The sequence below is a fragment of the Xyrauchen texanus genome, chromosome 24, assembly GCF_025860055.1.
Source record: "Xyrauchen texanus isolate HMW12.3.18 chromosome 24, RBS_HiC_50CHRs, whole genome shotgun sequence".
In the NCBI taxonomy this organism is placed as follows: Eukaryota; Metazoa; Chordata; class Actinopteri; order Cypriniformes; family Catostomidae; genus Xyrauchen; species Xyrauchen texanus.
Window position 1 is genome coordinate 2,036,069 of NC_068299.1, and position 15,201 is coordinate 2,051,269.

Below are 15,201 nucleotides of genomic sequence, written 5' to 3' on the forward strand. Positions count from 1 at the left end.
CTGTAATTGTAACTCAGTGTTCCTGTGCAGTGTTTAAAGTTCGGGGTCTGGATATCTCAGCGAGTATTGACGCTGACTATCACCGCTGGAGTCGTGAGTTTGAATTCAGGGCGTGCTGAGTGACTCCAGTCAGGTCTCCTTAGCAACCAAATTGGCCCGGTTGCTAGGGAGGGTAGAGTCACATGGGGTAACCTCCTCGTGGTCACTATAATGTGGTACTCGCTCTCGGTGGGGCGTGTGGTGAGTTGTGCATCTGATGCCGCGGAGAATAGCATGAAGCCTCCATACGCGCTACGTCTCCGCGGTAACGTGCTCAACAAGCCACGTGATAAGATGAGTGGATTGACGGTCTCAGACGAGGAGGCAGCTAAGATTCAGATTGAGTCAATACGTCACCACAAGGACGTAGAGCGCATTGGGAATTAGATGTTACAAATTAGGGAGAACATCAATAAAAAGTTCTAGTTGTTTGAGTAATTGTGTTCATTGTGGTGTATTTCAGGTGGTTTTGTGAGGCTAAAGAGCTTGAAAACAGTCCTGATATTCAGATTATCAGTAACGGGGAGCGGCACTCTCTGATCATTGCCGAAGCGTTTGAAGAAGACACGGGCAGATACTCGTGCTTTGCCTCCAACTTTTACGGCACAGACTCCACGTCTGCAGAAATCTATATTGAGGGTGAGTAAAATAATGAATGACAATTTAGCATTAAACAAATGACTGAATGGTCACCGCTACAATCAAAGTCAAATTGTTTCCAATAGGTGCCTCTTCATCGGATTCCGATGGGGAATATCTTCAAGCAGAGTGAGTCTGAATATTTCCAGCATTAAACCATGTGATAAGAATTACATTTAAATGTTAAGTGTGTCATTTATTTATATGTAAATGTACTTTCTCGTGTCCCAGTTTAATTTCCAGAGTCAAATATAAGTAAGCTAATAATCCAATCATCTCAAATGGCCAAATATTGGTGGATTTATCACTCTTATAACTAATCAAAACCAATTTTTAGCATCAAAATTAGTACTACAGCATGCAGTTCACATTAATCACCTACAAAAACAATCATGTTGTTGTTTCAGACTTCAGAAAAGATCTTCTCTACCCAAGCCCCCAGCTACTTCAGCAGTCTCAGTAGCACCTAACACATCAGTTGAAGACTCCACACCAACCATAACATCCTCCTGCCCTGACCAGACAGCACCTTTAGCAGTCACTGAAGCTGCACCACCTACCCAGCTGACCTTTGACCCACCTCCTAAGCAAGAAGATCTAGGACTTTTAGGTTCTGAGATTGTCAGCTCTGAAATTCCTGAACTAGAACCAACCATATCTGTTCTAATGCAACCAACACCAATATCTCAGCCCACCCCACCCACTACACCATTGGCCGTAGCGCCACCATCACCTCCATCAACTCAAAGCATCTCTAATATACTGTCAACATCTCAACAGAGCATTACTGAGGTAAGAAAAAGCTACCAATCCACCATTTTGATGAATCCCACTAATGGAAGCTTTTTTTTTCCTCCTCCTTACGTTTCATGTGTTTTTCTTCTCAGAATCAAAATGGCAGCAGTAGTTATCTTCAAGACTTCGATGTAAGGCCCATAATGGCAGCTCCTGTTTTTACTAAGGTAAAGCATGCTCAGATTTTAAACGAATGAGTGTTAGTTTTTAAAATGAATGGTTGCGTGCAAAGGTCTAACGATTGCAACTGGGAAAAGGGAAATTGTATATTAATAAATCCTTGAAAAACATATGCATTGTATCAATTTCAACAGACTTGTACTTTTGGACTTTTGCTTGAATGCCTACCCAAAAACAGGGAATCAAAGACTTACTATATAGTATATCATTTCAATATGTAGGTTAACATTTAAATTAGCTCTTTTGGGGGTGTACCTCTGTAGAAACCACCGGGAAATGCGTTAACAACACTCGGAACAGCTTAAGCCCAAAGTATACTTCGGTCAGACGAGTACAGGACGTGTGATACAATTCTCGTCATTAGCAGAGTGCTCGAGCACTTTGAATGCGCCTGGAATTATTTGCAGCACTTGGAACACCTTAGCAACCACCAAGCAATGCCCTAGCAACCATCCAGAACACCCTAGCAACTGCAAAGCAATGCGCTAAAAACCAGTCCGAACACCTCAGCAACTGTATTACAGTGTCCTGGCAACCTCCTAATATACCCCAGAAACCACCAACCAATGCCCTCAAAACAATCTAGAACACTGAATTAGTTGCTTCCATACCACTGAAAACACTTGGAACACCCTAGTAACTGCCAGTAAGCAACCTCCCAGAATACCCTAACAACCATATAGCAATGCCCTGATGACTACCCATAACTCTCTAAAGGCCGGGTATAGTTTGGTGGACTGCATTCCGGATCGGATTGCGCCTGGTCGACAGTGTTGCTTTCCTGAGGAAACTCCATTGGCCCGGAGTACAGGTTCGACACATGCGTACTATCACTGCTTTGTGAATCTCTTTTAGTAGTCAATGGCTGGCGCATGCAGCGACAATGCACACAGATGATGACCGCGTCGGTGGGTTGGGAAAATCTAGGCGACGCGCGGTTAGGCCGTGCGTACAGGCTGTTGAAAAATGTTACGTCATGCATACTGTGGGCGGAGCCATCAGCTACACAAACAACCGAAGTATACTCGGGCCTTAACGTTGTGGCGGCGAGTTTTCAATAGCAAGCACTATTCACATTTTCTTCTGGGAATGCATAAATATAGTTTTTGTACTATTTCCATTTGAAGGTAATTGTGCACCATTGTCTTTTTGGCTGTAGAACCTCCAGGATGTCCTGGCTCTCGAGGGTCAGCTGGTAGTGTTGGAGTGTAGAGTGAAAGGCATTCCCTCCCCAAAAGTGGACTGGTACAGGGAGGGAACACTGATTGAAGATTCTCCAGACTTCAGGATTCTCCAAAAGAGTATGTCTGATTCTAGTGTGCAGTGAATCTATGTACAGTAAATGGTTGAATCCATATTTGAAAGGTCCACATATACTGCTGAAATGGTTTCAACCTGAAATTTGTGATAAGAAAAACTACCTGAATTTCTCTGCATAAAAATATTTTTAGGTAGTTTCTGCAATCCTTGACCATCTTTTTCTTTTCAGAACCCAGGTCCCTGGCTGAATCGGGTAGGTAGATATGATTAAGACAAATTTCGTAAGGTAAATATTTCATGAAACTAACCACCTAACGGTCTATAATTTTTCTGTTTGCTGTGAACTTTAGAGGAGATATGCACTTTGGTTATTGCAGAGGTCTTTCCAGAGGATTCTGGAATGTTTACTTGCACAGCCAGCAATAAATATGGTACAGTCTCAAGTGTTGCAGTGCTCAGGGTGAAAGGTAATTGTTATAGGTGTGGTATTCATAAAGATGACTGGGTCAGTTCTGACATTGCAAAATAATATTTGAATAGGTTTCAGTCCATTAGATATGATTGTGCAACATCAGTAAATCATATTGATATTTCCTGTGCATCAATAGGACACAATAATAACAGCATTGACTCCAAAACTACAAGCACCTTAACAGTGGAGTCCTCCCACGAGAAGGTTCTGGCAATAGACCTCAGAACATTGTCTTCAAAGTGTAAGCCAGACGTTCCTCTGGTAAACAACAAGCTTCATTCAAGTATGATTTGTCTTGACCCTCTGAGCTCTGGCTCTTTGCAGTCAGACCCTTTGGATACTGGAGCACTTCGGAATGACTCCCTAAATTCTTTCATACTTCACCAGGACCTTGCCACTAGCCTACCAAGTCTAAACCCTTTGAGCACTGGAAAATATCACTCAGATACTTTCAGGTGTAGTTTACCTCAGCTAGACCCCCTCAGCTTCAGTTCTGGTCTTGACCCATTGAACTCTGTCTTAAACCACAAGCCTCTCAGCTCTAGAACAACACACTTTGATTCGGGTGGGTCTGGTTTGAAGGCCTCTACGGAAGCTACCCCAAGTCCACTCAATGGATTATCCTCCAACATCACTCTGAGCTCTGAAATGGATGCTTGGTTTGAACCATCACAGAACATTCAGTTTGGGGCAAGCACCTCTGTTATTAGTCCACCACCATTAAAAACCAGTAACCACCAAGAGAATCTGCCTTCTAAACCCCTACCAGATCCCCCAGCCTCTTGCCTGAAGACTAAACCCGAGGGTGTGTTAGTGGATCACAATGAGCCTCGCTCCTGTTCTCGAGTGGGCCTCCGTGTGACCTTTAAACTCCCAGAAGATGAAGAAGAGAATGATAAGTCAAATTTGTCCAGCAAAGATCCGCCACCAGTGTTGGCTAAACCAAAATTGTAAGTACCATCTTTATTGGGTTGCAAGACAACTAAAGAGTAAGATTACATTTTAGGGGCGACTAAATTAGATCTAACATCTTTGTTTATCCTCTCTCATCGTAGAGATCCAGTGCAGCTTCAGATCCTCCACAACCAGGTGATTTTGGAACAACAGCAGGAGAGTGTCTCCCCGAGCCAGGAGTCCCCACTTTTAGATAAAACAATTTCTGAGCCACAGTCTGTCACAACAATTCACCCTCCTACAAATTCAGTGGTGTCACAACTCAGAACGCCTTCTCTTGTAATGAACTCTCATCCAATTCCACAGATGATCACTGGACCTGTACCTTTACTGCCAGCAGCACCTGCTCCTATACTAAAACATGTACCTATATCCCAACAGAACATGGCTGTGCCTAATTCCATACCCTTTCCCCAACTCAGTCCATCAGCTCCAACCTTACATAACAACCCTCCTATACCTCAAAATCTGGTCCCTGCTACTTTGTTAAATACTCTTCCATCCAGTGTGTTTCTCTCTACCCTAATAACCCAATCGACTGTGGCACCCACCGCCCATCTTTTGAATATGGGGTCAATCTCGTCAGTGCCCCAACTCAATGTGGCTTCAGGAGCAAATGTGACCCCTATGCCAAGTGTGATGCCTACCACCCCAATAATTCAACCAACAGCAGCTCCCAACATGCATATGCCTCAACCAAATTTTAGATCTACTATTGCCATGCCTCAGCCACATGTAGGACATACAATACCCTTGCCTCAACTCATTGCTTCCACCACCCAACCAAACACCAACCATATGGCTAGTATGCCACCAATTACTCCCTCTACTCATGTATCGCAAATAAACATGACTCCTACCTTGCAGATGAACTCTGTCCCCATTAATGGAATAGACAAAACTGTTGCCAAAACACAGCAACTGGTTACACCTGATTCTACAACTGTTAGCAGCACAGCAGCCAAGTTATGCACCACCTCATTTACTCATCCCAATGTGCCTCCATTGTTAATACAAGACACTAATTCTAAAAGAATGTCCTATGCACCTCTGAGTAATGTATCCTCACCTCATCTGATGAGTAACCCACCTGCACCTATCCCGAGTCCAGTGTCTCCACCGCCACTGAACACCACCCTGCCTCCACTGCCCAGTAAGTTTCCAATTTCCACCCAGAGCTTCAGCTACACCAGGCCAAAGGAATTCATTGCTGCCCAGACTCTGTCTCCTCTCAGGAGTCCTTCTCCAACTGAGTCCCCAGTCCCAATGCTCCATGAGTTAGCTGCACAGATATTCCCAAAGTCAACAAGAGAGCTTATGTCACCTGTTAACCAGTTCACCCCATCCCCAAAAAAGTTACCTACAAGGGTTCTGAAATCTCCTAGCAGCCCTCCTGCATATGTGTCCTCACCACCTCTATTTCCTCCAGGCCTTGTGAACTCAGTGTTTGCTTTTAGAACCCAGTCACCACCGCAAGCATCTTCACCAACCTCAAGCAGCTCTACACCCAGCCCAATCCAAAACCCAGTTGCCTTCCTGAGTTCTGTCCTACCCTCACTGCCAACATCTCCTCTAACCAATGCCATGGGACTGCCGAAGAGTGCCCCTCTCAGGTAAGCAAGCCCAAAAGCATTTTATTATAAAATGAAGCATAGTTTAATGGTCACACTTTGCTTAATGTGATTTACACTAGTAGGTCAACATACTTGTTGGTCCTGGAATTATTATTATTTCAATCAACCAAGCAGATTGTAGGGTTAGAGTAAGGGTAAGATTTAGGGTGAGGTTATGAACTTAAACAAAATTCATATCAATTTACCATTTCCCTAGTTAATTTGATCTTTCCCTTTAGTGATTTGTGTTTGAGGTTAGGGTTATGATTTGGGTTGGGTGTATGCAGGGCTGGACTGGTAATCTGGCACCGGTTCCTGGTGGGCCGACGCACTTTGGGTCCGATCAGGGCGGACGAGCATTGGGAGAACCGAGCGGGATGGTGGGTCGGCTGCGAAACAGGCCGAATTGTCCGCGATAATCTAAAATGAGCCGCTGCATTATGCAGAATGCACCCAACCCAACAAATTTTGGGCCAGTTGCTATGTAAAATCCCGGGCCGAATTCTCTTCCCAGTCCAGCCCTGGGGGTATGGTTTAATGGGAGTGTTGTTCCAGGATCAATGAAAGAAGGTACTGTATATCTAGGGAAATGCCCTAGTTAACTAAATTACATTTTGCGTCTTTCCTCATGGCATTACTTCATGTCCAGGCCTCAAGGCGCACTGCAGAAGAATCAAAGAGCTCCCAGACCCATGTCCGAATACGATATCCGAGACAGCAGGGAAACCCTCTTACAAGATATTGAGAGGAAGCTGCAAAATAAAGATGAGCCACTTCGTTTTGGACAGCAGGTACAATAGTCTTCATATGTATCACATGGTTTGTCTGAAGCTGATGTGTAATCTTACACATAATTATAAGCTTGCATATGTCTAGCTCCATTGCTGTGGGTTTATTGGTACCTGGTTTGGAAAACGTAGGTGGAGTATACTTTATGTGTGGCCATTTAAAATAAAAACAAGCTTATGAGGTTTGCCTTATGGAGTATATATACGTTACAATATTATTATTATTATTAATTTTTAATAAGAAATAAAAGAAAAGGAAAATAGGTGAAATCGTCCCGTAAATACAATTAGTCTCCACACTAAAATAAATCTCTCCGTGCCTTTCTTCCACGTAATTATAATTAGTTGCTGAATAATTGCTGGAGATTATTTGTGATTTTTGAAAACCAGGCTGAATCTTTCTCTTGGTTGGGTTGCACCACAGTCACAAACGGCCCACGATCTGCTGGGATACTTTATGGCACTATATTTCATGACAGAGTCACAAATATGAAATTTTGCATTCAGTCATTAAAACCTTAGATTCAAAAGTTAAGAGAACTGACAAAGTTTGAAATATTTTGTTAATGTACATATACTGCTGTACTCTACATGACATTTCATTGCAATTCAAATCTGCATGCATGCATCGAAATTCATATTTATTTATATAAATAATTGCTGAAGCTTGTAAATATACAAATATTCTTTAGAAATTCATAATTTGGGTCGCATCTAAAGTAAAGTTCTGTATATAAATTAATTTCAGACTGAAAGATCTTTTATGTACCTCTTTGTATCGCTTTTTTCTTATATTTAAATGAAAACATTCTGTTTTCATTTTTATATGTGATCTGTATTTATGTTGTTTGGTGCCTATATTAACGAGGTCCCCCCAATTAGTCAGGTTGTTTTCATATTCTAATACATTTCCTGTGTCAAATGTGCGTCCATATTATACATCACATTAACACTGTACACACTAGCTTGTTCATGTCAGAGTAACACACTGTATATCACACATTTGTCTGGATGTGTGACTTGTGTCTGTGTTTACATCATCGTCATTAATTCCTGTCCTCCATAGAAGCCGAGTTATGGGGGGGAAGTGAGCGGACAGCTCGGACCAAACATTCCCATCGCAACTGTCATTAACTATCATGAGGTACATGGAACTTTGTGCTATGCTCAGTAGTGCTTTTTAATCTAAATTAATTTTATAATATAAAAATACTCTCAAAAAACAAGATATTGTTGAGATATATGAGGTAATATAAAGCATTTCTCTTTTCTCCACTAATTGATATGCATGGATAATAAAACTCTTCGGTGCAGTACATTCCTATGTCATGTAACATTAAACATTAATAACTACTATTGAAGTATTGATGTTTACTATTCCTGAGTGTGTAAACATCTGTGCAAACCTTAACATTAAACCTAAGGTCAGAATAATTTAACAAATGGAAAAAAAGATGGCGTACTTTTAAACCAAACCTAGGCATTTTCTTAATTGACTAATGCTTTTAACCAATAATGAGCATGGCTTGAAAAGATCAACAGTTTTGTGTGATGTGAATAAAATGCAAATACACATGAGTAAACATGAGCAAAGAGTTTGAGAGTCTAGACGGGGACAGGAATGAACAGGGACGCTGTGTATTATAAATAGAGGTGACTAAAATTCAGAGATGTTGGAGGTCATCCAGAACTGAAGTGGAGCTGCAGATACCAAGATAGACCTGCTGGCAAAACCACACGAGGCACTAATAATTTGTGTAGAAACTCTTAAGAAGTTTACGTTTAGAGTCTAGATAGGACGGTTTAACTGGGCTTTTAGAAGACTTTACCAATTGCATCAATCAATGTACTCAATGTAAAGGAAAACAATGCTTTTGCAACAACACAAGGAATGATGGGAGGTAGTACACATGCACTTACATATGGGATAAAGAGCTCTAGTGTCATTTATAAGTGACGTTTGTGCCATTAGTGGTGCAAAATAGAATTACAATCCTTTTGTTTTTATAAATCGTTTTTTTGGTGCCTCTAATTAGGTGCAGAAATAACAAACTTTAGCTTGAGAGAATTCTAGGTTTGGTCTTCAATCTTGTCATTTATCGTTCTATTGTTACATTGTTACAATGTTTGACAGTGTTCTATTGTTACATTGTTACAATGTTTGACAGTGTTCTATTGTTACATTGTTACAATATATGACAGTGTAACAATAGAACACTGTCATACATTGTAATAATGTAACGATAGAACACTGTCATACATTGTAATAATGTAACAATAGAACACTGTCATACATTGTAATAATGTAACGATAGAACACTGTCATACATTGTAACAATGTAACAATATGACAGTTCTATTGTTACATTATTACAATATATGACAGTGTTCTATTGTTACAATGTATGACAGTGTTCTATTGTTACATTGTTACAATATATGACAGTGTTCTATTGTTACAATGTATGACAGTGTTCTATTGTTACATTGTTACAATGTATGACAGTGTTCTATTGTTACATTGTTACAATATATGACAGTGTTCTATTGTTACATTGTTACAATGTATGACAGTGTTCTATTGTTACATTGTTACAATTTATGACAGTGTTCTATTGTTACATTGTTACAATGTCTGACAGTGTTCTATTGTTACAGTACATTACTGTTGTCATTCATAATAATGATGTGTTTTCAGGAATACAAGGTGTCAAGTTTCGAGCAGAGGCTGCTGAGTGAGATCGAGTTTCGCTTAGAAAGAACTCCAGTTGAAGAATCTGATGATGATGTTCAACATGATGCAATTCCCACAGGAAAATGTATCGCTCCTATATTTGAGAGGAAACTGAAACATTTCAGAGCTATGGAAGGAGTTCCTGTCACATTTACCTGTAAAGTTGTTGGAATTCCAGTACCTAAGGTGAGAATATAGAAATTAACTTCTAATATTCACCCTTTGCTATATTGAAAGCACCACAACTACAAATTATATGATGTTTTACCTTGTGAATTTCATTGTTTATTTAATGTACAGTAATTTCAAATCAGATGATTGCAACACGCTCCAACAGAGTTGGGACTGTCGAGTGTTTACGACTGTGAAACATTCCCATTTCTTCTAATAACACTTATTAAGCATTAAGGCACTGAAGACACACGTTTGTTTGTATGAGATCTTTGTTGCCGTATGATGCTTCATAATGCGCCACACATTCTCAACTGGAGATGCTCGGGACTGCAGGCCAGTCTAGCACTCGCACTCTCTGCTTATTTGGCCAGTATGTAGTTTGAAGTTGTGCTGCTGGAAAATGCAGGGGCATCCCTGGCCCATACAGACACTGGCTTTTGGACCTGACGCTGAAAACAGCTTGGATGGTGCTTTTCCTCTTTGACCCAGAGAACACGACAGCTGTGTTTTTTAAATGTGGACTTATCGAACTTAAAAACACAGTTCCATTGTTCTACTTTCCATCTCAGATGAGTCCGAGCCCAGAGAAGTCGGCAACGCTTCTGGACAGTGATGATGTACGGCTTCTCCTTTACAGAGTAAAGTCTTAACTTGCATCTGTGGATGCAGCGGTGAGTGGTGTTGACTAACAAAGGTTTACTAAAGTAATCTCAAGCCCATGTTCATGATATCCATTACAGATGAATGATGCTTTTTATAGACAGTGACGTCTGAGGGATCAGAGATCACGTGCATTCAGGAGTAGTTTTGTCTTGCCCTTTACACACTTGAGATTTGACCAGATTCCTTGAATCTTTTAACTATATTGTGCACTGTAGAGGGTGAAATGCCCAAAATCCTTCCAATTTGTCTTTGGGGAACATTGTTCTGAAGGTGCTGGATTATTTGCTGAAGCATCTGTTGGTAAGTTGACAAGTCTGGAATGATTCTTGCTCTTGAAGGACTCGGATGTTTTTGGAGGCTCCTTATATACTATGACACGATTGCCTGTTTAACATCTCCCGTTTCACATCGCCTTGTAATTTCAACTCATCAAATTGTTATTAGTCATAAATTGCCCTTGTCTCAACTTCTTTGGAGCGTGTTGCAATAATCTGATTTAAAATTACTGTACATTAAAAAAATAAAACAATGAAATTCACAAGGTAAAACATCATATAATAAGTAGTTGTGGTGCTTTCAATATAGCAAAAGTTGAATATAATTTACAAATCACTCGTTTTTGTTTTTATTAGCATTTTTCATACCATCCCAACTTTTTCAGAATTGGGGTAATGTTCTTTTTTGTGGAAGTCATCTATAGAGGACGTCAGGACCTGGTTATAATGAAAATGAAGGAATTTCTTTCCTTTAAAAATCAAGTTGTAGGTTTTGAGCTCAATTTCTTCTTTAAAACATGCTCTGCAATACAGCTTTAATTAAAATGACAATATATATATATATAAAACTGATTTTTATGTGCTGTATTTAATGCACTCTAGTATACATCTGAATTAGCAGTGACTTAATTGAATCTGTGTTTGCCAGCACTCTGAATCCGAAATCTCATTTCATAAGGATATCTCAGATTTCATTTGTTTTACATTATTTCATACAACAGGTGAAAACAGGTGTTTTCTGGGTCAGGTTAAAAAATTCCCCCAAAATTAAACTAGTAGTTTGAGTAAGTACATGCAGTTCAAGCAAAATATTAATATTGTGTTCTTTTCTCACAGGTGTACTGGTTTAAGGATGGAAAACAGATTTTGAAGAAGAATGATCATTATAAGAAAATCAGAGAGGGTGACGGCACGTGTTCTTTACACATACAAGCCACTACAAGCGACGATGACGGAAATTACACCGTCATGGCAGCAAATCCACAGGTAACAGCAACGGACATGTTTCTTACCACCATCAGAAACACTAAAAAAAGTCAATAAATGAAAAAAGATGTTTGTGGTTTGTTCAATTTACTTGTGAACTAAAGCAACACAATTCTAGAACATTCTGTCCATATAAATGTGTTAAATGAAAGTTTACTGAATCCGTTTGAGTTGGGGCTACATGAATGCTTTTGTGGTGTTAGCATTTATAAACTTTAACTTACATTTCCCAGCATTCTTTGCATGGGACTCGGTAGGGAGAGTAAAAGTCTAAATTATCTTGTTAGTTTGAATGGTTTGTTCTGTTGAGATGTAGAAGACTTCTGTTATATTAGAGGTTTTTTGGGGGTTACCATCATGGTGAAGAGTTGAGCTTGAGTTAATGATGATCCATCCATCCATCTTCAACCACTTATCCGAAGTCGGGTTGCGGGGCCAGCAGCTCCAGCAGGGGGCCCCAAACTTCCCTATCCCGAGCCACATTAACCAGCTCTGACTGGGGGGTCCCAGGCGTTCCCAGGCCCGAGGCGTTCCCAGGCCAGTGTGGAGATGTAATCTTTCCACCTAATTCTGGGTCTTCCCTGAGGCCTCCTCCCAGCTGGACGTGACTGAAACACCTCCCTAGGGAGGTGCCCAGGGGGCATCCTTACCAGATGCCCAAACCACCTCAACTGACTCCTTTCGACGCAAAGGAGCAGCGGCTCTACTCCGAGCTCCTCACGGATGACTGAGCTCCTCACCCTATCTCTAAGGGAGAAGCCCGCCACCCTTCTGAGGAAGCCCATTTCAGCCGCTTGTACTCGCGACCTAGTTCTTTCGGTCATGACCCAGCCTTCATGACCATAGGTGAGGGTAGGAACGAAAATTGACCGGTAGATCGAGAGCTTTGCCTTCCGGCTCAGCTCTCTTTACGTGACAACTGTGCGATAGACTGAACTCCATTGTCCCCTCGTGAACAAGACCCTGAGGTACTTGAACTCCTTCACTTGGGGCAATACCTCCTTCCCTACCTGGAGTACACACTCCATCGGTTTCCTGCTGAGAATCGTTAACGATGATGAATTAGCATAAAATTGACGGCTCGCTTCGTTTGAGCAAACGATGTGCTTACAATGGCACACAAATGACTCCGTAGTGCTTCCAACCAGCATGTATTGTACATGCTAACAATCCCTTCCACCTCTTAACTCAATGGTTTTAATTTCTTTCTACAAGAGGCTTTGAAAGAGTGATCCATGTGTTTGTAACGTCCCGTTTAGAATACTGTAATTCCCTGTATTACGGAATATATACATCTCAGGTCCGCCTACAAATGGTCCAGAATGCGGCGACGAGACTCTTGAAAGGTCTTTTGCACTTTTTAAAGTGACAGTACTCTGCGCTAAGGGGGTGGGTGAAATACCAATCGCAGTGTTGCCAGATCTCACTAGAGAAACAAGTGAACTCTTCTGGAAAAACAAGCCCAAAATAAGACACTTGCCTCACCAAAATAAGCAAAAATAAATCAATAAATATTTTCCTGTGTGGTTTATCAGTATAGAAATCATAACAAGCACACAGTTAATTAACAGTATAATTTTAATTACAGATCTGCTTCTCAGACAAAACCCCGACAACATCAAATCTGTATTAATGCATCATATATAACTATAATTCAGTGAAGAAACAACTGTGAAATTTACTTTTTACCTCTATTAACGTTTCCTTGTATCTGGATTAGTCGTGCATGTACAGTGTATGTAGTAATAATTGTACATAGTTGTTAAAAAAGTCTTCATTAACAGAATACATCATCCACAGTGGACATTTATGCATCACTTTCCTTCAGGATCAAAGCACATGATTAATTTTTACAGGCAACATGAAATGCTGCACTTCCATTAATTTACTGTGATAAACCCTTTGACCTTTAGTGTCATGACAAAATGATTGGAACTAAATTAAAGGGACAGTTCACCCAAAAATAACAATTCTCTCATTATTTACTCACCCTCATGATATCTCGGGTGTGTATAACTTTCTGTCTTCAGCAGAACACATTTGAAGAAAATAGAAATATATCTCAAGCTCAGAAGGTCCTTATAATGCAAGTGAATGGAGATTTCTCTTTTGAAGGTACAAAAATCACAGACAGTCATCATAAACGTCATCGATACGACTCCACTGGTTAAATTAATGTCTTCTAAAGCGATACGATCGATTTTGGTGTGAAAAAATATTTAAGTACTATAAAAATATAACCCAATGCTTCAGGAGAGGGTGAAGTCCAAGCGGTCTCACGTGTGATGGGTTTGCATTGCCATGGATACAGAGGTAATCTCTTATTCTCTACTTGGTTGAGACATCCAGGATGAGCACACAAACGCACCATTGTGAGTAAAGAAACAGATGAACCAATCAAGCTTCTGTACAGCGTTACTCCTCCTCACTTGTAAACAGCGCTGCTCTTCCGGCTGTGACGCACGTGCGTCAGTTCTCGCGTGTTTCAAATGCTAATGCAATTACGTCACATGTGTAACGTTCCTGACCTACTTAAATATTGATCTTTTTTGCACCAAAATCGATCGGATCACTTTAGAAGATATTAATTTAACTGTTGAAGTCATATCGATGATGTTTATGATGATTGTCTGTAATTTCTGGAACTTCAAAAGAGAAATCTCCTTTCACTTGCATTATAAGGACCTTCTGAGCTGACATATTGTTCTATTTTCTTCAAATGTGTTCTGCTGAAGAAAGAAAGTCATGCACACCTGGGAGAATAAAAATGTTTGGGTGAACGATCCCTTAAACCAGTTATAAGTGGTTGCCAGCATTTAAAATGAAATAAGTAAATAAACATTTAAATAAATCAATAAATTGTAAAACACTATAAAATGCGAATTTAACCATTAAAGTCCGTCGATTTTCATTCTATCTTTAGGTTGATTTTTCATTTCGGCACGAGCTTTAATGAAAAATCTCCGGAACAATAAAAAATCCATTTGTTCCCATTTTCGGTTATGTTTCGCAAAAATATTCGCCCTTTTCATTCCTTGAAATTTTTATAGTACATAAATTAATAAGACACTTTTATTAGTTGCATTGACACATTTCATTTCGTTGGTTTACCCGATTCAACTAGGTTCTTTCTAAGTGTTTGTGTTGAGATAACACTGTGATTTTAAGTTAAGAAAACTCATTTCAAACTCGTGGAACCGCTGTACACGACTGAATCAAGTTCAGCCAAAGAGCTGTTGTTTGAGTGAATGTCAATGAGTGTAATGTGTAATGTTTAGTGGTGTAAATGTGTAGTAGAGTAGCTGCTTGTGAGTCAAGCCTGTCTGTTCATGTCCACAGGGCCGGATAAGCTGTTCTGGCCATTTGATCGTCCAAACGGGTCCCGTACGAAACCGCCCCATGGTGCACTCACAGAGGTGAGTTACATCAGCAATCTTCTGTTGCAACTTTGTTTATGTTTGTTGTATGTAACATTTCTGTCAACATTTCCAAAGAGTGCGAGCGCGTGTGCAGGAGGTTGAGGGGGAGCCCGTTCAAGAGCGATTCTTTCGTCCGCACTTTCTTCAGGCTCCAGGAGACATGTTGGCGCACGAGGGTCAGCTCTGTCGGTTAGACTGCAAGGTACATA

General features: G+C 40.4%; 1 protein-coding gene across 2 annotated transcripts in view; it reads left to right on the forward strand.

The window, feature by feature from the left end:
• LOC127617568 (myopalladin-like) overlaps window positions 1-15,201 on the forward strand; it is a 35,590-nt gene that overhangs the window by 9,825 nt on the left and 10,564 nt on the right. Inside the window, exons 3-17 of one of the 2 annotated variants that reach the window (XM_052089539.1) lie at window positions 503-678; window positions 765-807; window positions 1,086-1,470; window positions 1,566-1,640; window positions 2,813-2,954; window positions 3,143-3,166; window positions 3,264-3,380; window positions 3,522-4,335; window positions 4,441-5,952; window positions 6,602-6,743; window positions 7,807-7,884; window positions 9,439-9,660; window positions 11,424-11,573; window positions 14,913-14,989; window positions 15,068-15,194. In XM_052089539.1, coding sequence (XP_051945499.1) covers window positions 503-678; window positions 765-807; window positions 1,086-1,470; window positions 1,566-1,640; window positions 2,813-2,954; window positions 3,143-3,166; window positions 3,264-3,380; window positions 3,522-4,335; window positions 4,441-5,952; window positions 6,602-6,743; window positions 7,807-7,884; window positions 9,439-9,660; window positions 11,424-11,573; window positions 14,913-14,989; window positions 15,068-15,194 — 4,084 coding nt within the window. The remainder of the gene's footprint in view (window positions 1-502; window positions 679-764; window positions 808-1,085; window positions 1,471-1,565; window positions 1,641-2,812; window positions 2,955-3,142; window positions 3,167-3,263; window positions 3,381-3,521; window positions 4,336-4,440; window positions 5,953-6,601; window positions 6,744-7,806; window positions 7,885-9,438; window positions 9,661-11,423; window positions 11,574-14,912; window positions 14,990-15,067; window positions 15,195-15,201) is intronic. The other variant, XM_052089540.1, reaches the window with a different exon arrangement.